The following is a 24,087-nucleotide window of genomic DNA, read 5'->3' on the forward strand; positions in this document are numbered from 1 at the left end:
TGGACTTGCTTTTGCAATTGGTTTGTCCTTTTAAATACAAAGACTGGAGTAATGGTAACTCAAGTGGTCATGCCTGTTGTGGGTTGTTTTTCATACTGATAAGGAGGAAGTTCACATGCACAAAAGCACTTGTATGCACAAACAGACGCACATGTCCTGTACTTCTATTAGCTGCGGATCAAATTCAAGTTTGCATTTCTAGACCGAATAAGTTACCGGTTTATTCTTTAGCCTTCAGTTCTCTACTACATCAACACGTCAGCCAGTTATTTATTTTAGTCAGATGTATTTTTATTAGGTCCAAAGCTCAGAAATACACATGACCAGTTAGCAGGTATTTCCGTTCAGGTAGTTACCGGTTGTTGTTGTTGTTGTTGTTGTTATCACTAGAACTATGGTCTGACCTGCACCTGGACACAGCTATTTACTACATTTACATCCACACAAACCCTTGCAGCACAATCCACAGATATGTTGCAGAGACCAAAGCGTGTTATTTATTAGTTTCTCAATGCACTTTAATTTATGAGCAGATAAGGAGTTTCTACAATAGAACATTATTATAGAAAATGTACCAGCTACAATTACAGAACACGCTGGAAGGTCCCCCAGATCAATCACTGAGCTGTCAATGCCCAGCTACAACTAAGGCCTCTTTTTAGAGATTAAAGCATAAATACAGGAGACTTGTTAGCGGAGTAGAGTCGTGATTACGCCATCTTCCCAGCAATGATGCTCAAGTCATTTGGTTTTGACTAAATTATTTGCAGGTTGTGCACAGGAATAATAAAATAACCTTTTAAAAACAAATTACATTTAAATCAGCTGTTATCTGACAAGCAAAGAAGCATTTATGAATAAATGATGTAATAAGATTTCCAAAAGTAAACACACAATATTTCACTGCTTGTCTCTCCTGTATTGTGCACGATGTTAGGTGGTTTAAAAACAAGGATATTGACCCAATAATCAAACCAATAAAAATGATATAATGTCTTTAACCTCAGTAATAATTGCTCTGCCATGTGTTATGTGTCATCAGGTCTTCTGGACCTGGAGGGGCTCTTCCTTGTTAACGGCAACGCAGAGCGTGTGGATTGGCTGCGGCAGCGCTATGACAGCGGCGAGGAGGTGGAGCTAGAGAAGGAGGCGGACCTGGCGTCAGCCGTCAGTCTGCTCCGACTCTTCCTGCAGGAACTTCCTGAGCCGGTCATCCCAACGGCGATACAGGGTCACATTCTACAGCTGCACCAAGGTGTGTGACGGGGACGGCTTCTCCCACTTCTCAGCCCATTTCTCCACCCACTCAGTCACCCCACCCTCTTTCTCTTTTCATCCACTTTGAACCCATCAACTGATCTTTTTTTGGGGGCCTATTTTTTTTTAGGTTAGTTCATGACGTATTTGTGCTGGTTGCAAAAGCAATTTTTTTGCTATACCCTTTTGAACTTTTTCCTCCTCCCCCTGAATCTCAGTGTGGAGTGTGACAGTCTGGCAAAAAGCCCAGCTTAGTGCCTAAGCTGACCTAATATCAAGGCACAAAAAGAGAGGCAACTTTAAGTACAAAACACCCACTATTGTCTCATTTACGGATTACATCGTCGTTGGTTTTGCGTAAACATGTTATGACTGAGGCCGTGCAACCTGTCGTCATCTGAGCTGTGAGCACACAGTGCAAGGCTAAGTAATGAAGTAGAAATGCTTTAATAGCACTAGGAGGTAAGAAGTACTGCAAGTACCTAAATGGTGTGTTTTGTCTATCTTAAAACGGTACTGATGATGCACATATGTACATTGAAAATGATGCTATGATCAATAATGCGTTCAATGTACATATGTGTATTGTATGAAGGTAGATGTCAGAAAAACTACCCTCTAATGGCAAAGGTTGTGTTGTTTGCCCCTATTATATTATATTTCATATTACATTTTTAAGAATATTTTTAAGCTTCATGACCTAATTAAGAGATTTACTCATTATTATATGTCGTTTATGATATGTACCAGTCAGACCAATCCAGGTGCCAAGTTAAGAGGGGGAGTACATGGTTAATGGAAAATGAATTGTCACTTCCACAAATCTCCCACTTCCACATTTGCTCTGTTTCTGTTCCTCCTCTTTGCACTGCCCTGTTGTTATCACAGATAATCTATTCTAATCCTATTTACATGATGATGGTTTTTCCTGTGGCTGTCATGGAGATTAAAGCAGTGGAGGAGTTTGCAGGGACCCTCCATGTCATTCCTTTCTCACTCTTTTATATACTATAATGGCATTACGACACCACTACGTTTTCCACCTGAATGCCATCTCCTGTTTCCCCTCATTTCCCCTCTCACAGAAGATTGTTCATCAATCTTCTCTGTCTGCTGTTTTCTTCAGTGAACAATTTTTTCCGGTCAACCGCGCAGGAACACGAAGGAATTGAATTGATAACCCATCATGCATTCCACAGTAACGAAAAGGAGCGCTGTTGCAACATTGAGTGTACCATTGTTTCAAGCATATCATTATAATGGGGATGATAAATATAAACACCTTTTTTCCAGTAAAAGTAATTGGAGAAAGTAAGTGACTGCAATGAAGCATATACAAATGTTATTATTCACATGTAATCATAACCGGTATTTTTCTCTTTAACCACCTTCAGATTACAGCAATGAAGAGGAACTGTGTAGAAACCTGAAGTACCTGCTGCAGCAGCTTCCCCAGCTGAACTACGGCCTGCTGCGTTTCCTGTGCCGCTTCCTGGCCAGCGTGGCTTCCCTTCAGCAGGAGAGCTGGAACATCGGGACGCTGGCCGCTGTCTTCGGACCAGACATCTTCCAGTAAGAGGCCTTTTAATAATTGTGCTTAAATAATCACATTCATTGTGGCAAAATAGTTCCAAGGATAACCAAGTACATGCTTTGCACTTACACATGTATTCAGTTATTGTTATTGTTTAACATCCTATGGGAAGCAGTGTACAACCAATACAACACACTCTTCTCCCGTCTTGTGTTTGCAGTCTGTCAACAGAAGGAGAGGACCTTCGAGACCAGGAGTCTGTCAGCAGAGTCCTGGCAGAGCTGTTGGACAACCAAGAGGGCCTGTTTGACTCCGAGGAAGATGACGTCTCCACCACCAACGACTACAGCTCCATCAATGAACAGGTACTGACCGTCCCCTTTTGTTTCTAACTTCTTCATATTCACTAGCCACCACTCAGTCAATCTCTTGAATACTATGTCAGAATATGCTTTTTTAAATGGCACATTGTCTTGTTGTAGTTATGCTTAGTGATACCTCCAAATGTGTCATTACATGATCGGTAAAGAAGGTCTAAATGTTGTTGAAGCCGTCACAAAGAAACATTTGTCAGACATCACAGAGAGGATGTCCTTTTATTCAGCTTATTCTTTATTTTAGTCTTCGGTCTCAGGCATACACATCTCCTCTTCTTCTGACTTCCCCTCATAAGATATATAAAGTATGTTTTATCTATTTTTGCTCAGCCCTCCCTCCACCCTGAGGAGTATTTTCTTCCGCCCGCTATAGTCGGTGTATAGATCTACTGTTTGCATGATTCATGCGAACATGAACTTGTATTTTGCAAATAAAAACAATCTACATTAAACATTGCAATAGAGAACAAATAGTCCACTACATATTGTTGCAAGGCTCTTTGCATAAAAGATAAGTTATTAATAAATGAATTCCCTGTCAACATCCCTGAAGTAATATTCCAATTACAAAACACATCAAACCTCTTTTTTGTCTTCTCCTCTTGTTCTCTTGTTCTTCCTCTTTAACGGCAGTGAGACAGCTGAATGGGGCATTTAACTCGGCCCGGGTCAGGGGTGAAATTCTTTCCGGGTTGTCACACAGAGAGAAACGGACACACCCTCTCTATGAAAAGTGAACAACTGAAATGTCGGTATGCCATCAAACTTGACAGCAAACTCCCCGCTTCCTTTGAGGAGAAAGACAAAGCGGTGATAACAGATTTATCTCTGGAAGATGGTCCGATCCTTCATCATAGCATGCATTAAATATTTGTGCCATAACATTGGAAAACCTGGAGTAACGAGGAGAGATCAATGTGTTTTTATATAGTTTTTAGATGAGTGTGAATTCATGGAAAAGTCAACATTGTTATGATTTGATGCATACATTCCCCTGTGAGTTTATACTGCTTGATTTATGATAGAACCTTTATATTGTATGCACAGTAATATTGTTTATCGACTTGCAGTGGATATACTGTCGTCCATTTAAACGATTCCAAGCAAAATTAGTTGCAAGAATTGGTTCCAGAGATAGTGGTTTGTAAATCTAGATAGATAGATGAATACTTTATTCATCATCAAGGGGAAGTTTGTTTGTGGCAGCAGCAACAACAAAAAAATACTCAATATATACAACAAAACGGAACAGCAGAGCGTATTAAATTGAACAAAATGAAACAATGAAGAAAGTGCAGAAATGTTAAGTATATGCAGTGTATATTAGTATGTACAGTGACTAACTAAACAACAAAAGCGGTGCAAGGGCTATTGATGTTGACTCAATTGACGGAGGATCTGATCAGAGATGAGTTATTAAATAAATAATTATTGTAAATCTAATGCAAACAGGCTACTTTAGGAAACACATTGAGATTAAATTACTTCATCCTATCAAGAAACAAAAAAAAAATCTCTCCAAGTGAAACAAACTGAGTGAGAATCATTCGTCAGCTGCAGTAGTTCAGGAAGTACTAGTATAAGTATGTGAGTAATCACTTCCTCTAGCTGTAGAAAGTTCTTCGGTCAACAAAATACTTTTCAGAAGAATCTAGAAGAGCCGCACCCCAACACACACACACACACACACTCACACACACACACACACACACTGTCCTGCACAGTGTTGAATGCATGCTGAGGTGTCTTCAGTGTCGAGATCAGAGTACGGATGTGGTTTAATGGGAGAGCTGTTTGACTGTGTTGAACTATACATACCGTTCTGTATCTTACGTCTGCATTGAACTCTGAGAACGTGACTGGCAGACTAAACAAACTCAGAGGCATTTCCCCTGTTGCCAAGCAACACAGCATGACTGCTGGGCCAGCAGCACCAAGAATAACATCGGTAACATTTTACTTTAGAGTGGCCTAATTACGTTGTGTTATTGTATGATCACAGAAAGACAATAATTACCCTTGATCGTTATCGCATGTCGCCATTTAAGGCGCCAATCTCAAACCAACAGGGGTTCTGAAAAGATCATAAATACATAAAGTTAAAGGCTACAATCACTGATAGAAACCACTACAGCAGCTACAGTAAGTCACCGTTTCAGTTCCACTCAACTGCCTAAGCTGTAGTTTTTTGTTTCTTTCCATCTTCCCTAACTGAGTCCCTCCTTTTTTTATTTATTTATTTGTTGCAGTATTTTTATTTTAATGTATTCTGAACTCGCGACTCTGCACTGTCGCGGCAAACTTATTTCCAATTGTGCTTGCCTTGTAATCTAGACTCCTTGGAGTCTTCATCTGTGATTTCCTTCCCGTTTTCAAGAAAACAAATTTACTGGCTTGCGAGAGAAAGATAATTAGATTGAGATTAGATCAACAGTAGATGAAGAGAAAAAAAAGAAGAAATGTTTTTCATGCAACAAATTCAGTTTCTTTATCTTTGTTGTTTTTTATTGCATGACGTGTCAGATGAATTAGAATAAAGAGTAATATTACCAAGAGACATCATTGTGAGAGAGCAGGAGAACGGGCAGCAGGGAAAGTGAGAAAACAAATCTGTAAAGACAAATCATCTGTGCGCTGATCCCTGTGTGTTATGTAACACAGAGGGCACACAAGTGGGCGGTTTGGAGAGGAAGAGGGAGAAAAAGTGGCCTGGAAGATGGGGGAGAAATGGCAAAAGTGCAGAGAGAGAAAAGGACGAAAGAAACGGAGGGAGGGAGAGGGTGAGGGAGGGGAAAGATAAGAAAAGAAGCTGGCAGTGATGTAACTATGCAGCTCACACCTCCAGTCCCTGTGGATCTCTGAGCGAACAAACCCTCATGAAGGGGATTATATACAACACACACATCTGCTTTCACACAAGAGACACACGGGCTTCCAGACTAATCAGAAAGCTCAAAACGCCTCACAGGGGTTAGTTGGAACCATTAGAATAAACTACAGAGATGATGCTAAATGTAAGAAACTGAGACATTGTAAGAGACGGAAGGGTAGAAGTCCACGAAACACAGAGGGAGTGAGACGGACGAAGACAGTTTGTCGTGTCATGGCGTGTTTGAACAAAACCTTGAAACTCAATGAGGCGGGCATGGATCTAACAATGAGAAGTGCCAAACTGGATTTTGGCTCATTTGTTGGCAAAAACGGGAATCCTTTGAATGATTGTTTTCGGTAAGAGCGAGGCTGTGCCGAGGCTTGTTGCTATGATGAAACCGGTGGGTGTGTTTGTTTTGATTCACTGCTTTGAAGAAGCTGTTTGTGACGGAGTATCTGGACAAAGTAGGGAGGAATAATTGTAATCACAGCTCATTCACTTATTTGTTTTAAATAACAATTTAAAATGTCATCATGTCTGTGCGTTCAGTACTGAAATAGCCCGTGGCATTTTTTTATCTTTTGCTCGGTGCATGGCTGGACAGCTGGAGAGTCTGTTTTGGTTCCTCATCCCACGAGGCAGAAAACGAGTGATCGACCACAACCTCATTGAATCCTCTATAGAATGCAAGATGCTCGGTTCTGACTCATACCTTTTGGAAATTGATCAACAAGGCAGAATCAATGTGTAGTGAAATATGGAAAGTAAGCAAGGTGTCCCATTTCAATAAGCTAGTGTTTCCGGGGCTGCTGTTTCTATCGAAAAAGGGCGCTTTAAGGCTTGATTTATTTTGGCCACTGAATCTCACCCCTCAATGTGACACCCCAAGTCACTTTTATGTTACAAAGGTCATCTCACTAGCTCGGATGTTAGAGAAACCCCCACACGCATCTGAAGTCTGAAAGCAGTTGTATTAACATAAATGCCAAGTAAGCACGAGATAAAGAATGCTCAGAGAGAAATTAAATGCACATTGTGTATTTTTTTTTCTTTGGGGTAAAAAAAAAAGCAGCACAACTACCTATGGTTTCAATTCTCACTGATGCTACAAGCTACTTTAAATGTTGCATGTGTGCAATTTAAGAATTAAAGTCCCAACTTATTATTGTGCATTGCATTCATAAAATAAGCAGCATAATTCTCTAAATAAATAATAGAACTAAAATGTAAAAGATGATTACTTGTGAGAATGGGGCTACTAGTGTTCCTTGTGCTCACAAGGGCAATTAACTAAGACTATAACAGCAAAAACAAGTGTTAAAATCACCAGCAATGCAGTGTGTGAGAAGGAAACGCCCTCCGTACTTCATGCAAACTCAAAGATCCCATCATGTCTGAAATAAGCCGTAGCAAACGTTAAGGTGACAGATAAATGAAGCCGGCAATGTTAATGTCCAACATGCTCGCCGAGGACTTAAGTGGAAACTTCATCTGGCCCGCTGAGTGTTGGACAGTCTGCTGTCTGTCCACTCAATCAGCCTCTTAAATGGCCTTAATTTTCCAGGTCTGATAGTGTAACCTTAGCCTGCATCAGGATTTGTAGTCTTGCTTCGCCTCTGCCAACTTAGTCAAGTCCTTCTGGAGCTGAGCCATGTGTGAGACGCCACAGTGATTGTACAGCTCTACCCTGGACAATGGGTATTAATTGGAGCTGGGTGAATGGAGTAATGTTCCAGCCTATAGTTTTAACATAAATACTTCATATAAGCACAGTATGCCACTTAGTGATAAGCTTATGAACAATAACCTATTTAAGTTGGAACGTGGAGATTTAAGGAGAAAGTGATGGCCAAGTTGGACAGCAAGGATGTATAATATCTGAGTAGACCTGTAGTATGAGCAAACACACCTACACACATTCACACTTTTTTTTTCCACGCCAAGTGTTACACAGCCACATTGTTGATTTGATTTACCGTGACTGCATTTCACGAGCGCTCGGAGAGAATATGAACGTCTGTAAATCAGTTTCTAACACATTTGGATTAAGGATCCCGCAGCCCACTCACTGCAGGAACGTTAGGCCAAAGGGCTCCTCTCCAGTGGCACTGCTGGAAGCAAACAATACAGTCCCACAAAAATGAGCAAGAGCATGCGGTTTGATTTCCTCCCAAACTTAGAAATTATAAAAAAAGTGATTATGATTATTTCCCTTCGCTGATGAGCATCTGTGTTTTTATTCCTTTATGGGAATCAAGCCTTAATGTGTATTTGTGTTCACTGGTGTTTATTTCAACTTGATTAGTTGTCATCACCAGACATTTTTAGTGACATTCCTTCATCACCCAGACAGTGTGTTTCATAGTGCAGCAGCAGGTAAGGATTTACCTCATTGAAACGTTAAAGCTCGGGTCGGTTCGCTTCAGAAGCTAGTAAGAATACACTTGGTTTTTAATATGATCCAACTGAAATGTTGCTTTATCTTTTCCAATAAAAGTAGCTCAGCACTAAGTCCATAAATTGCCAAATCTAGCAAACCTGCCTTCATAGCAACACCCTCAAAATGATCATTATGAATGTAAACATCGAACATGGCTATTGTGTGTACTCACAGCTGTTAGGCTAGCAGCTTGTGAAAGAATTCGGTCCGGAACAATGCAGAATCTACCCAGACTGGCAAATACCATTACATTCGGGTCAAATTAAATGATTGGATGGGCTTATTACAGTCCTGTGGTGAGCCACAGACTGTCCAATTTATTTTAATTTTTTTGTGTCGGAGCATTCGATTAATTGATTGGAGATGTAATGAGAATTTCACAAATATAACAAAACAAATGTTTTGTAGCAGATTACCAACCCTCCCTCTCATCATGAGATATGATTCTCAGTAATGGGCGAGTGCACAGGCACAGCACAGCGTCTGTCAGTGAGCAAATAAACTAATCAGTCACTAAATTGTAAAACTGGTGGTGACGGCTTGCTTCTGTCGTATTTCCCCTTGTGTACAGAACTGTGCTTTTGTAGCAACAGCCAAGGCAGAGACGTTGTGGTTATTGTAAGCAAAAAAAGGAATACAAAATTCAAGCCTTCACTTATACATACAACACTTCTGAGCATTACAGCAACGCTAAGGTGCTTCCCATGCAAAGTTTTCTGAAAAAAGGGAAAGGAAACTAGCAGCTCAAAAATTACATTTTCACATAAATGGTTGAAATGATCCACAACTGGATGAATCTCAAGACCATGCAACTACATTTTTTTTGTCCTGAACCTTTTGTCAAACATGTTGAAACCTGAGAAACGCCAGTAAACTGGACTTTTTGTCGACAATGCATCGACTGAATTGGTGTTTACCAATTTAACATCAGAATGTAGGAGGGGATACAAAAGATCCTTTGAGACATTTTGAGACTTGAAATGCCAGTCCCGGTCTGTTGTCATTGTTCTGTGTTCTTGGCCCACTAATGATGTCAGTGGGGATTTTTGTTTTTCTCCGTTTTCCGTTCCGAAACTTTGGACCGGACCACTAAGCCAGGGCCAAGGCCAGGACCTTTTGTTCCAGGCCGCTCTCTGACGCACACGCACACATACAGAGATGCACTCTTCTATCAAAACGTCCAAACCACACAGCAACTTCTTTTTTTTAAACTCTGAATTTCCAGTCTTTAATAAGGGGACAATATTTCCATCTCCCAACAGGGGATTCAACAACGCGTATCCTCTACTATTGTCATATCACCTCAAAGGCTTCTATGATAACTAACTCAGCAGCGCCTCGGTCGCATTCACACCATTTGAATGAACGCCTGTTAAACATTCAAGTTCCAGTGTTCATTATGTCAACTCCTGCATTTTAATGATTACACACAAAGGGACTTATATGTTTGAGGTGATATCCAGACTCATTTTTGCATATCACAAATCAGCGGCCGGTATGGAATATGCTCTTGATGGCGTATAATCCAAGGTTATATTCACAGCATCGTCCATTAATATTACTGGTGAATAGCGTTGAATTCATTTTACATGATAATGTAGATCAGACTTTCAGTCGGTGTCTTCAGGTCCCACAATCTGGGACATTTTATTCTGCCCATGAAATCGGGAACAATTTCACACAGAAAAAACACACAGACGATAGCAGGACGGTGTTTGTTTAATAATTATGATTATTATTTTTAGTTTGATTAAATGCAGAGTTGGTATCTCTAACTGCTTGTACTATAATCTCATTTAGATAATACTTAAGTTTCAGATCAGTTTAAATAATTGATTCAAAATAATGATAACATTTTCTTTTGAATACGTTTTTTTTTTTTTATTGAACCAGGATGGTTGTATGTGGCGGCTATATGAAACCGTAGTATATTTATTCTGTGTATATATTGACAATTTGAAAGATACCTTAATTTAAATTATAAATTATTCATGACTTAAAATCAAATTATATTTATTTAAATTATGAGTTAAAGAGATCAATTAGAAATATTTCATTCAACCCATTTTAAAATATCTTAATTATCGGATATGTCAAACTAAGATATTACCAGTGAACAATACATTTTGTTAATATATAAAACTGAAGTTCTAATAAGTCAAAACTAATCTTGAAGTTAAGTTAAAGTCTGGAGTTAGACAGCAGGGTGGTACATCATTATTTATCAGCTTTTCATACGATTTAGTTAATTTACCTCCAAAGATGCACATCACAGTGCGGCTCTGCACATTTTCACTAAGTTGAATTTGAGAAACAATTTAATGTTCCGTCCACAAGGAAAATACATACGAAGAGAGTGAAGCTGTTCTAGAGTACGACTTTATCTAATCACTCGCACGCACACTTGGAGGAATTTTGTGTGTCATCTTCGATAATCTGCACAATGTGACGATAATTCCCCGACAGCCAATCGGAGCTCTTGGAACAGGGGTGTTGCCGTAGCAACGACACAGTGACAGCAGCAGATGGGCTTGCTGTTGAGAGGAGTGAAGGAGCAAGGCAGAGGAAGGAAGAGAACAGAGACGAGGACAAACGGAGGAGAAGAAAGTCTCATGGTGACAAAGCTCCACCAGGACCCGTGTTTCCTCCAGGGTTTTTCCCCCGTTCATTTTTAAAGAGACAAGTCACCCCAAAATTAAAAATGCATATTTTTCCTATTATCTGTAGTGTTCTAAATTGTTTTGGTGTGAGTTGATGAGTGTTGGAGATATTGACTGTAGAGATGTCTGCCTTCTCTCAAATACAATGGGACTATATGGCACTCTGCTTGTGGAGCTCAATGCAAAAAAATTATAAAAATCAACAGCAACGTCCCGCTACATAAATCATGACGAAGATATTGTGCATCTACTTGTGGAAGAGCTTCTAGACACTAACACAAGCCTCTCGTCCATGAGTGGATGAACACTTCCTCGAGGGTGATGAGGCTGGTGGGTGTAGTTTTGAAGAAAGAAAGTAGCTCCAACATGAAAGTGTGTGTGTGTGTGTGTGTGTGTGTGTGTGTGTGTGTGTGTGTGTGTGTGTGTGTGTGTGTGTGTGTGTGAGATATCAGTTGACTATATTACAGAATAAATATGGAAAGGAACTATTTATCATCGGTAAACTTCTGCCCAAGGATCTCTGTTTGTGTCTTGTTCACATGCCGTCAGCTGTCTGTATTATGAGTTATTCCTGTCTACATATTTACTACCCCCTCACTTCTCTCGCCAGCATCTATCTCTCCTCTCTTTCCTTCCTCCCTCGGTTTACTGTCAGATTAATTACAGTCTTCCCTCTATAACTCCTCTTCCTCCCGTCTTCTTCACTCAGTATCTATTGCATTGACCTCTGCCTTTAAACCAGGGCTGAACTATACCGGAAAACATACGTTTTTTACAACAAGCATTGTGTTAAATTTACATTTACAAGTTGCTAATGTTACTCGATATCTGGATCAGTTGTAAAGAGAGTAATTTTTCCTGTTTCACACCATCTTTTTAAAAACTAAAGTACTTAAATTAAGCAAATGCATTTTTTTCCAACTACAATTCTTGTTTGTTTCATCGTCTTCACTCCTCATTACACAGTTACTGTAGATTAAAAAGAGGAACAGGCACTTGTAACTAACTCATGTGAAAAGCAGACTTAATATATATTGCAGAGTTTTAATTTCATGTCAAGCATTAAAATAGTTTTGCCCGTGTGAGAACTACTTTGCCTCATTACATTATGTATTATGTGACTCTCATGCATGGGTACATTGCTAAATTAACATTAAATTGATTTGTCATTTAGTCCTACTTTAATCCCACCACCCCTCCTTCCCTTTTCTCTATCTTGCTTTTATTATTTACAAGGCAATTATACAAAGTGCTAAATATATAAGTGCTTTACATAATATTTTAAGGAGCCATGTGATAAAGCGCTTTAGAGATGTGTAGAGATGGTGTCACGTACGTCATTATCAAATGTCAGGTATGTGCCAAGGAAGACTGACATCGATCTGAAGTTCTCCCCCGGAGGTCAGCCAGGATGTTGCTGTCTATCACAGTTTCATTTATCGTCATGGTTGCCTGTGCAAATTATACTGATTTTTTATTTGTTAAAGTTCCTAATATTTGAGAGGCTTCTTCATGTTCATATTTCCATACATGAATTAGAACATGAGACCGAGACCTTGTAAATTAGTCCCTCTTGTGCTTTGGGACGGTCCCTCGACAGGTGCTGAAAATCATTGGACATCTTCTTCTTCTTCTTTTTTTTACACAACAACTCCATGCTAGTGTAGCCTTTGTGGTTAGTGTGCAGAAATAAGCCTCCTGCAATCTGTAATTCTATCCTTCCAAGAAAATTATATGTGTTTGTTTTTTATCTCTCTCCTTATCTGTATCTGTGGTGTCAGCCTGCTACTCATTAGCTTCATGTATATTCAAATGTCATACAGAACAAACTGTCATTTAACACCTGTCCTTGAATCTATCTAACCATTACTCTTTTCTGCTCACTTATGTTCCAGACAGTTCCTCTCCAGATGCTGAAAGCCACCTAAATAAATAAACTAACCTAAATAAACTGTCCAGGGAAATTGTTTTTATTTAATCTTCACATAGCAAGGTGAAGGGGATTTATAGTATTTAGCCATCAGAAACTTAATCCCTACGAATTCAGAAGGTTGAAATCAATTTCCAATTTACTTTTTTCTAAAGGTTCTTGTACGTGTACACTGATGTTAGAAATCTGCTAGACAAGACAGCTTTTTGGGTTATAATATTATATATAATAGTAAATAAATACATACATAATCTTAGTCTCTTTAATTCATAGTCCTGGAATATATACTATTTTCTGTTAAAGTGAAAAGGAAGGTGGAGATACATTTCTAATATTTGCAACATTATATTTCTTAAACTTTAACTCCCAAGCTTTAACTCCCGAAAATAAGAATATTACATAAGTAGCCATAAACCCTGTTCTCTAAATAGCAATGTCTAAACGCACCTTTTCAAGACCTTTTGTGTCTTCTGTATCTCTGTCTTCAGATCACAGAGCTGTTGGACGATGAGAAGTGCGAGGCCGAATGTGAAGAGCTGCCTCAGGACGGAGAGGAGGGTCCTGTCTCCTCTGACTCACCACAACACACACTCGCTGACGACAGCCCCTCAGCCAGGTGAGGCACAACGGCTTGTCTTACATTATTAGATAAGATGGGGGTAATTCTGTTTTATTCTCTCTGGTAACCTTGTAATGAGGTTGACGTATTGAGAGAGGACATGTGACAAGGGTCCTAAACTGGATTAAAAAAAAACAGCACATTAAAGTTACATGGTGTTTAGTTAAATATCTGCTGCTTTTCTCTCTGATCAACACAGAGTTTGTTTGTTGCATCATGGACGCGTGTGTTATTATAATATCGCATCCCTGTTTAGTGGCATTCATACACCTCTCAACTTGTCAGGAGTTTTCCTGCATTCACAGGTTGTTTACTCAATGATGAATTTGTATAATTTAAAACTTTATTGTTTCAGTCGTTCAGCTCAGGTCTTCGGTGGTCTGTAGTGACGGCAACACCAGGCAATCTCAGTCGTCAACTAGCTACATGTTTATTAGTTGGTTTATGTTAAGAATTAATGTAAATGTTATGAGTGTAATCTCTGAATTGCCTTCTATATTCAAATTACGAACAATTGTTCGAAAAAATATGCTCCACAAAGGAGTCTTCAAACATGGTCATCTGCTCATTATTTGTCATAGTTGTTGGAACAATGTTATGAGTAAACAATCATCCCAAACGTGTGTTAAGTGGTTTTCACGGTAGTTTCCATTTGGTCACGCTAAAAGATGCTCGAGCTCTGTAGTTCCGCCACGGGTCGGTCCCTCACAGACGCAGCTGTTCAATCCCCCTGCAGGAACATGAGGATTTTCTCCCATTCTGATTTGTTGCTCTCCTTTACGTTGATTACTGAACACTAAACCCAGACTAATGTACATAGACATCTACACATCCCCCCTCCTGTACTCTCAATCTCTTGCATGTGTAAAGACATGATAATGCGGAGAAATCTGTGAAGAGTGACACACAGTTTTGGTTAGATGAACTCAAGTCAGTACAGAACACAAAAGGAAGTGAGTAAGTTATGTTGTATTCACAGAGTTTCCAAAGCAAAGTTGCAAAATGCTTCTTAGTTAAAGCATTTATTGTGAAATATCAAACGGGTAGGTCAGTGAGCCAGCGCTCCTCTCTGCATAGTAGTCTCCCAGCAGCTGAGGGACCGCAGGGTGTAATTCCTGTCTGCAGAAACAGACAGATTCCCTGCTGACGGTGCGCACACTTCAAGTTATTCAAAATGAATAAGGTGGAGTTATCATTTGTATTGCAAATGTGCTTTTTCACTCCCAAATGAACGACTCATTTGATTGTGAAAATATAGAATTTGAGTCGAAAATGTATGCAAAATGTTCCTTTTTATTATTTAAATAGCATGAATATCTGTGTCGAGTCCCATTGCAGTCATGCAGCTCGTGTCCACTGCGATGTTCTACTTGCTCAGTGGCTGGCTACCTGTTAGATAAAGACAAAGTTGTAAAGCAATGTAGGACTATAAATCAGTCCGCTGTGAGGCTTTACCGTGTGTGTGTGTGTGTGTGTGTGTGTGTGTGTGTGTGTGTGTGTGTGTCTGGCTGGCTGGCTGGCTGGCTGGCTGGCTGCTAGTCCCACTGGCCTTTAAGATGATTACAGTGTAATCCATAATCCACATACATACTCACATGACTGAGACCATACAGCACATGCAATATATCTCTGACTGTAACTCGGAGACAAAGGCATACATTGAAGTGGGATAGTTGAGGTGACTTGATCAAGGCAACATTTATGTTTTAAACATGTTGCCAAGATTCCCATTGTGCCAGAGTTCAGCAGGGATAACAAGCTGCTGCAGTATCTGTGTCATCTTTGAGTGGGTGTCTGCATCGTTTGATATCTAAGTGGTTTAGTAGTTAATACAATGTTTGTGGGGCAACACAAAAGGATCCCTCTGTGTGTGTTTGTATTTGTGTGTGTTGTCCTGGTGGATGGTTTTAGGTAACAGCTGTTGTCCATCGGTTCTCAAAGCTTTAATGATTGCTGATGGAGGTGTAGGGGGAGGAGGGGGGAGGGGGGTGTTACATGCAGCAAATCATTTTAATTAAACAACGCTGGCCAAAACAGTTTTATCTTTCAGTTGCATGTTCTCGTTGGTAATAATTCTCTTTTAGCTGTTGCTAGCCTGCAGCCATCATCCCTGTGACCTTGTCTAACATCAGTGTCTGGTCTGGGGGATTATTGCTGCACGCACAGACCTGCATACAGAGTCTGCAGCCTACACCACAAAATGATTTAAATAATGTCGACCCGGAGCTTAAAGAATGCATCTGCTAATAATATCAAGCACTCTGAATTCCTTTGAAGCATTTAGTCTACTTGCTCATCTGACCTGAAAGTAAGGAATGGATATACTTCTGGGTTTTATGTGGAAACCCACATATTTTAGTTAACTAAATAACAAATCCCAGACGTGGACCAAAAGCTCAATAATTACAGCACAATCAGAGATGATTGGTTATAAAAATACAATTGTACTGATCATGGATTACTCTTCTGATCCTGTGCATGTAGGGAAAAATAGTTTTAGCCACAGTTTTTATGAACAGTTGTCATGTTACTTACTGCCACGCTTATTTCGAAGACCAATTAACCTGAAAAAAAATTAAAATGTCCAAATCTTAATTTCCTGAAGCCCAAATTGAAATATTCAAATAGCTTCTTAGTCCAACCAACAAGCCAATACCTTTGATGACTATGCTATTGTAGAACCTAAGAAAGCCGGCACATTTTTACACGAAAGAAAAGGGAACCAGGGAATCGTATAGTTTTTTATTTAAGATTTGTCAAATGTTTCACTTACTAGAATTGTCGCAAATAAATTTTTTGTCGATGAATGAATTGACTTCATGTAAAAAAAACTCCCTGACTGTTCTGGGAATCGCTCGCTGTTTCATTTGTGTTTCATTTGTTATTCTCTGACAAAGAACTGGTTGTGCCAGCTCTGAAATAGAAAGAAAGTTCCCGTCTAGTGACTCAACATTAACTGAGGCTGAGTTGTTTGTCTATCACTTGACAGACAGGGAAGTCTGTCCTCTGTGGCTGTTGCAGTGCACCCTTAATAGACAAACAACATACACACACGCACACACACACCCTTAATCTGACAAACAACACACACACACACACACACACACCTTACATGCTGACACCCTCTGCTCATTTCAAATCTATATATAATCCCTGGTATTTCTCTTCTGATCTCTCTGCTACCCCTGTTACTACTTCCCTCCTCTCCTCTGCTTATATCTTCTCTCGCTGTGGAAAGTATTTTTCACGAGGCCACTGAAATGTCCTGGCAGACGACTCTTGGGATGCACTCCTGGCCCCGGTGAGGAGGAAGAGGATGAGGATGATGAGGAGGAGGAGGGAGGGAGGGAGAGAGGGAGGGATGGATTAATGGGGGAAAGGGAGAGTCACAGGGCAGAGGAATGAAAAATAAAACCAATTATATACCCTGTACAGTCACTTGAATTTGCCTATTTTGAAGTATACTCTATAGCATGGGTCACTGACAGGCGGTTCGGATCCAGACCCAGACGCCGTTGTATCTGGACCCTGGACCTATGACCATCGATAATTGAGAATTATTAAATGTTTCCAGAGCACTTATATTTCAACAGGTGCAGCTTTTCCAGCCTTTACGGCACTCGTTCAGCGGTCCGGGAAACATACCGACCAATTACATGCATGTAAATCACATCACGTGATGCTACTCGGCCAATCAAATGTGCGTATGTAAAATTAGTATTTTTTTTTCTTTTTTTTAAGATAAACATTTTTCAAAACCTTTCAGTAATGTTTTTTTTCCCATTGTTAAATTCAGGCCTTATTGTATTTGAAATGAGAGAAGAATATTTATTTATTATTAAAGTATTTATCATTCATCCAGTGAAATGTGAAAACTGATAATAAATATTGTTGAGATATTATTTATTTTGATTTTGATTTGACAGTTAGTGGTTGATTACATACAGACATTAAAAGAACTGCTGCAATACATATGGGACTAAATCATAGCGCAAGTTAGACATTATGACCTTTGCACAAAGACATTTTCAAAAACTGGACCTGGTTGAACATTAGTTGAATACCCCGGCTCTATAGTGTAGGCAGCTCGACGCACACAGGATGTGATTACTCAAAATATAGGTTTAAAATCTAACTCAAGCATGTTGCATAATGAGCTTTTGGTTGGTTCTTGTATTATAAATGATGACCTTTTTTTACAGCTAATCTCAGTTTGCAGTGTCCCTGCAAGTTTTGGAAACAGTCCATGTGCATACTTGCACACCCGTAGTACACACTGCATGTTGCATAGTAATGTATAGAGACAACATAACTGTTCACTAGTTGACCATTCTCAAGAGACACCTATCATCGTGTGGTCCATTTAAAACTCAAAGAATCCACTCGTATTATCACGATTACATGTATGAAGAAGTCCTCCCTCTCTCTCTCTCTCTCTCTTATCTGCCCTCCTTTTCCTGCCTCCCTCACCCTTCACTTCCCGATTGTGTCAAGGCCCGGGCCCCTGCACTGGGCACAATGTGTAATATGATATCCTAACTGACCCAGATAGCGCCACTCACCACGTGTGCTATCAGTTCTCCCCCACGGTTCTGGTACAGAAGTCCTATCTGGCTTTCTAATGAGCACTCGCGTCCCTCAGTCTTCACAGGGAGGGAAAACAATCCTTTTGATTGTCGGCCCACACGCTGCTGCTGCTGCTGAGGCCTCTTTGGGTCAACACCTTGCCACCGTAGTTTCTTTGTGTTACTCACAGATGATCACGTTAAATGTTGGGATTTAGAGTTTGGCTCAAAGTACCAGGAACGACAAATCAACCACAAAACGAGTTGATGATTAAAGACCGAAGTTGCGTAAAGGTTTTTCTTTATTTCCTTGAGGAATTTGTGGAATGTTGCAGAGTTTTGAGAGTTGGACGCTGTAACCGGATTCCTCTTAGATTCATTAAGCGGTTGAAACACTTTTATAAATCAGTGGTACATCTGGCTCCTACTTATATTGAAGCTGGGAGAAAGAGCCACTGGGGTTATCTTCCTTTTAGGGCTGCAACTAACGATTATTTTAATAATCGAATAATCGATGAATCGGATAAAAAAATGTTTTTATCAAAAAAGCGTTCATTTCCAACCCTTTATTCAAAAACAGAAGTGACAGTGCAAAACATCTTCAGAAAGTGCACAAACAGGTTGCTCCTTGAACATCCCTGAGCTGTTAATTAAAACAACAAAATGGACTTACACTAAAAACATACACATGTATGCTTTACATCTGCCAAATGTGAGCCCTTTTTACTGTAATTGATCCCTCCAGAGGCTGCATTTACATACCCTGCTTTATCAATATGTTTGAAATACTGGGACAGAGGGAAGCTGTACTGCTCCATATAGAGCGTCCTCTTCCTTAAACTCGTTCATTCTGGGTCTCTTATGACCACGACGTCACGTTGTTGGCTAAGCCCAACTACGTGATTTGCTTCATTCTACTTTGAGTAAAAAAAACAAAAAAAACATTAACAGGTAATTATATTTCTAATGTGCGTTCACCATTCAAATATTCTTTGAATGTGATGTATGATTCCTGACTTCAGGTTTAGACCTTTGGACTGGTTTAGTGGGCACTATTCCACCAAGGCTCACAGGCAAAGGCGCTGAAACTCATCCAGTCTCCTGCAGTGAGAAGCCAGACACACATTGCATCTTAGAATGACTTGTCCTGGTCCATGCAAAAATGCTCTTAATTTATCAAGTAATCTTAGGTTTTTCTGTTCATATTCTTGGTCTTCATCTTTGAAGTATTTCATCAAAGCTCGTATTGTTTGAATTCCCCTTTGAGTGCTTGATAAAACGTTGCTTAACCTCAAGCATGATATCCTTTCTTACTTTGATTTGAACCAAGTTAATCTGAAGTCTTGTCCTTTTTGGAAACGCACTTGCTGACACGGAAACATTGTGAGGACAAAAAGAACCTAACCTAGTTTCCTTGTGTGATTGCTTTGGTTCAGTCGTGACTGTTGGTGTTCTTTATCAGCTCCACGTTATCACACATACAGGGGAGTTACAGATATAAGGGGCCATGTCCACCAAAGGTGTATGCTATCTGGATACCAGTGTATTGTTTTAATTATTTGAGTTTGGCTTTTTTGGGGACGAGGAGGAGGATCGCCGAGAGGTGAAAATGCTGTGACCGTCACTGTCACTTATTACCCAATCACAGTGCAGGAGGGGCGGGACACATGGCCTATTACAAATACGTGATCAAAGTCTTTTATTATGAGTATATCAGGGTCTTATTGTGCATGTTATGCTGTGGTTTTTACTACTTTAGGTTGTCAACAACATCTCATTAGCCACACGGACCTTGGGTCTTCCTTCCCTCGATCTGCTGTCCATCTGGCCACCTTGTTTATGGCTGCTATTATATTGCATATCCATATATTCCATATCCATATATTCCATATCATAGCAACCAGAAGCTACCAAAGTGTCTTGCCTGAAAAATTGTGCTTCCCGCACAGCGTTTTTAGAAGAGAGCCTGTCATTTTCTGCTGGAAAAAAAAAACACTTTCAGGGACACGGCCCCTAACTGTGAAATGCACATTTGAAACACGTTAATTACACTTGAATACCTCTCTCTTTTCTCAGGGCTGTTTTCCTCCCCACTTTTGTTTGTATTGATTTTTTTCCCCCTCTGTGTCCCTTCATTCTCCGGTCAGCTCTTTAGGCATCACTGTCACTCCTCTCCATCGCTTTGTCATTAATAATTTGTCAAATGTCTTGATGCCTGTATTTGTCTGAGAAGCTGCCATTACGAAAGGCTCTCAAGAGGGGGATTTAAAAGACACAGGTGTGTGTGCGTGTACGTGTGCACCATTACATACCCCTCTGACTGTAATAACGGCTGAATTTATATTCAACACTGAGTGGTCCAAAAAAATCAAACCCCCTCCCCTTTCTGACTCTTGATTGGCTCGCAGAAGTCCTTCCTTCTTTACAATTGGCTCCCAACTTCAGCCCGTCCCATCTCATTGGTCCTCCTGAGGGTTGTTGCCTGGTTACATCAGAAGCTCATATATTTGAGCAGAGCTCTGGATGTTTACTGCAGCACTTCTACAGGCAGTGCAGGAGGAAACAACCTCACATACACACTCATTCAAGAACACACACACACACACACTGGTTCAGAGGACGCCACAGAATGCACCCAGGCGATACCCCGACTCTGCTGCTTGAACTGCTGGTACTGACGCCGACACCTCAAAGTGCTCAGCTGGGATAACCGACCCACTGGATACAAGGCCGAGCTTTAGCCCGACCCGACACTGACGGAGAAGAAACCTGCCGGAGAGGCTGAGAATTTAGACAGAACAAGCTGAACAGCTGGATTCTGCTCCTACAGGAGATGTGTCAAGTGCTTAACAGGCAAAAAGACAAAAGCGACAGAGATCGTGCTGAGTTTGGTTAAAAGTCAAGCCGACTTCTCTGCGGGTGTTGGGAAATAGAAAACACGCTGGACTTTCAATAACCCGCACTGGGCGGCGGAAGAAGAGGCACGGCAGAGAAACTGACAAACAGCCTGCCAGACAAAACGAGACAACCTTCACACTGAAAAACCTTCAGGCTGAAACAAAACAAAAAGGACAGATCACAGTGAAAGAAACACAGCTGGGAAAATAAGAATGGCCTGTGACATTCTGCTTCAGAGGTAAACATGAGGGTTATGTAACGTCTCGAGATGGATGGATGGATGGAGGCAAATGTGGTTGGATGATATATAATTGAATGAATGAGCATCGGTGGGTTTAAGAGAGGAAAATGGCATGATGATGGATGGATGAATGAAGTTGAATAATTAACAAAGAGATAAAAAGGTGAAAGCTATGTTAATGGATCAACTTGTGAATGAATTAGTGGAAGGTTTTGAGTGATGTAATGTGGTAACGGATAGAAGAATGAAGGGAAATGAGATTGGATCATGCTTGTTTATTGTTTGGTTACCAGGCAGAGATGAAAAAGAATACAGAGACAGGAGAAAGTCTGTGTCTTTTCTTGTACAGGAATAGAAACCGGGCAAGGCATTACTTAGCAGCTGATATTGTGTTACGCAAGTATGGAGCAGGCAGAGGGATCTGGCTGAGAATGTGTCAGCATTTTTTGCGAAAATGGGAGTTGTCCTCATTTAATCAGTATTTTCTCAATCAAACATAGTACTGTTATGTATGTTCATATATCCAAGGCATGTAAATGTGCATTCATGAATGGAGGAAGTTGTTGTCAGTGTCTGTCCATAATAATATTATTGAGTGGACTGTCTTGATTATGGTTGAAACGATTGGTCAATTGAGTAATTAGTTGGTTTACAAAAAACTATTTGCCAAAGAATTTAGGGAACAATTACTCCTTAAAAGTCAGTTATCAAATTTTCTGAAATGTAAACAATGATCATTTTCATTATTGATTGATTGAATATTGTCTTGATTAGTCTAATAAATGTCTAAAAGAAATAAGATTCTCACAGTCCAAGGCAATGTCTTTTATGTTTTGGAAACTCACATTTCAAGGCCATTCACCATTTACCGACCCCAACCCTTCTCTGTGACCCGGTCAACGTTTGAGTAGTTTGAATGCACGGCTCTGTGAGAGTTTCTTGGCCCCGACATGAAGCTCCGTAAAGGTTTACTCTTTCAGAGGCTGCGAGACGAGCTAATGAGATGCAAGACGACGCTCAGGATTCTGTGTGACGGGAGACGCAGTGAAATGTGTCGTCTTGTGCACGCTGACATACAATGTGTGTGTGTGTGTGTGTGTGTGTGTGTGTGGGGCGGGGGTGCGTTAACTGCAGCAGTCTGTAAGACCTCCCAGCCAGAACAGAGCAGGCTTGCTGACAACAGATCCTCTGTGGAATCACAACTAACCTCAAACTCACCTCACACACACACACACAAAAACACACGCACACTATTTGTTTCCTTTATATCGAGCTACCAGAGTACTGCTGTAAATAATCCAAGGCGCCCTTTATCAGCCCTTTTCCTCGTCGCCATCTGCACTGATGACACAAAGTTACTCTGTTGACGTTTTTATTTTGTTTATTTAACGCAGCAGGCAAAACCACGGTGATGCTGAGACGTTTTTGTTGTTTAGCCACTCGGTCAGCTGAGGTGAGGCCACCGATGCCACAGCACAGCGTTTAAGCTCTGCAGTAAATCCTGTGTGGAACAAATACTCCTGGTCTATATTTGTGATGTGTGGTGTGTAGTATATAGGTTTAGGCCAGTTGTTCACGACAACAAAAAGTACTGAAAGGCAGCAGAGACTGTGAAAGCTGGATAGAACTATGCATTGTTCTCATATGAAGTCTAATATTACGTGCAGTACACTAAAGGTCCCATTTAGTTATGCACAAACCTCATGGCTTCATTACCAGTAAAACATGCGGGGCAGTAATGTGTTAAACTGGCAGTAAATGTGTAGATTATGGAGTCCACATTGAACTATTCTCCCATGTTAAAGTAGAATAAATAGTTTATAAGTAATGTGTTTAAATCAAACAATTTAAATGGGCAGCGCCCAGAAATGAGCATATAAAAAATAGCAATAATCATCACCGCTTAATCCAATTTGAAAAATGTTTTTTTTTTTTCGCGTCTGAGACGTTATCAAAGACTAAGTGTTTGCCTGTCTACTCAGATCACTTTAAATGGGTTTACAGTACGAGTGTCAACACACGGTTAGCTGAAGGTGTGACTCCTTAAGATGTTATCGCGGCCTTTTCTTCTGTCTTTGGCTTCCTCTCCAGTCGTCCGTAGGGCAGAAGCTGATCACATTTGAAAGCTGTTATTCCCCAACTTCTGCTTTCTGTTGGGTTTAAGGCCAAGATCAACAATATGAGTAAATACTTAACCTTCAAACTTCTCGTAGAAACCCTGTTGTTGATTCGTTTGTTAAAATGTGTCTTAGCTGCATTATATGCACTCCAACATGCATCTTCATTGAAGTGAACAGTTTTTTTGTGCAAAATAATAATTCAATGATTAAATAAACAACAAACAATCAAACTTAGAAACGAACAAAACATCTTAAGAAAGCCTAATTAACCCTATTAAAGAATGACTTACCAACAATGGCATCTGATTAAAGTTTCCAGTATGTTGCACCTAGTCGGGCGCGGTCAGAAATGTGCTCTATTGTGTGAGATGCCACATAACAGGTGAGGAATGTTTCACACCTGCAATAAAACTTGTAACAACACTGATTACACCAGACATTATAAAATTAAACCTATTGATTGACGACACGCAATGTTTCTGCAGTGCCGAGGTTCATGAGTTGCGCCTACTCTAAACCCTCCGCCTCAGTCAACTCGACTTACTTTCGTTTCGTGATCTTTCGTGGAATTAGC

General features: G+C 40.2%; 1 protein-coding gene across 1 annotated transcript in view; it reads left to right on the forward strand.

Moving 5' to 3' along the window:
* The window catches only part of fam13b (family with sequence similarity 13 member B), a 65,896-nt gene that overhangs the window by 23,226 nt on the left and 18,583 nt on the right, over positions 1 to 24,087 (forward strand). Inside the window, 4 exon segments of the mRNA XM_079228272.1 lie at positions 1,043 to 1,255; positions 2,652 to 2,829; positions 3,012 to 3,156; positions 13,559 to 13,686. Of these exon segments, the coding sequence (XP_079084398.1) occupies positions 1,043 to 1,255; positions 2,652 to 2,829; positions 3,012 to 3,156; positions 13,559 to 13,686 (664 nt within the window).

The sequence above is a fragment of the Taurulus bubalis genome, assembly GCF_910589615.1.
Source record: "Taurulus bubalis genome assembly, chromosome: 13".
Taxonomy (NCBI): domain Eukaryota; kingdom Metazoa; phylum Chordata; class Actinopteri; order Perciformes; family Cottidae; genus Taurulus; species Taurulus bubalis.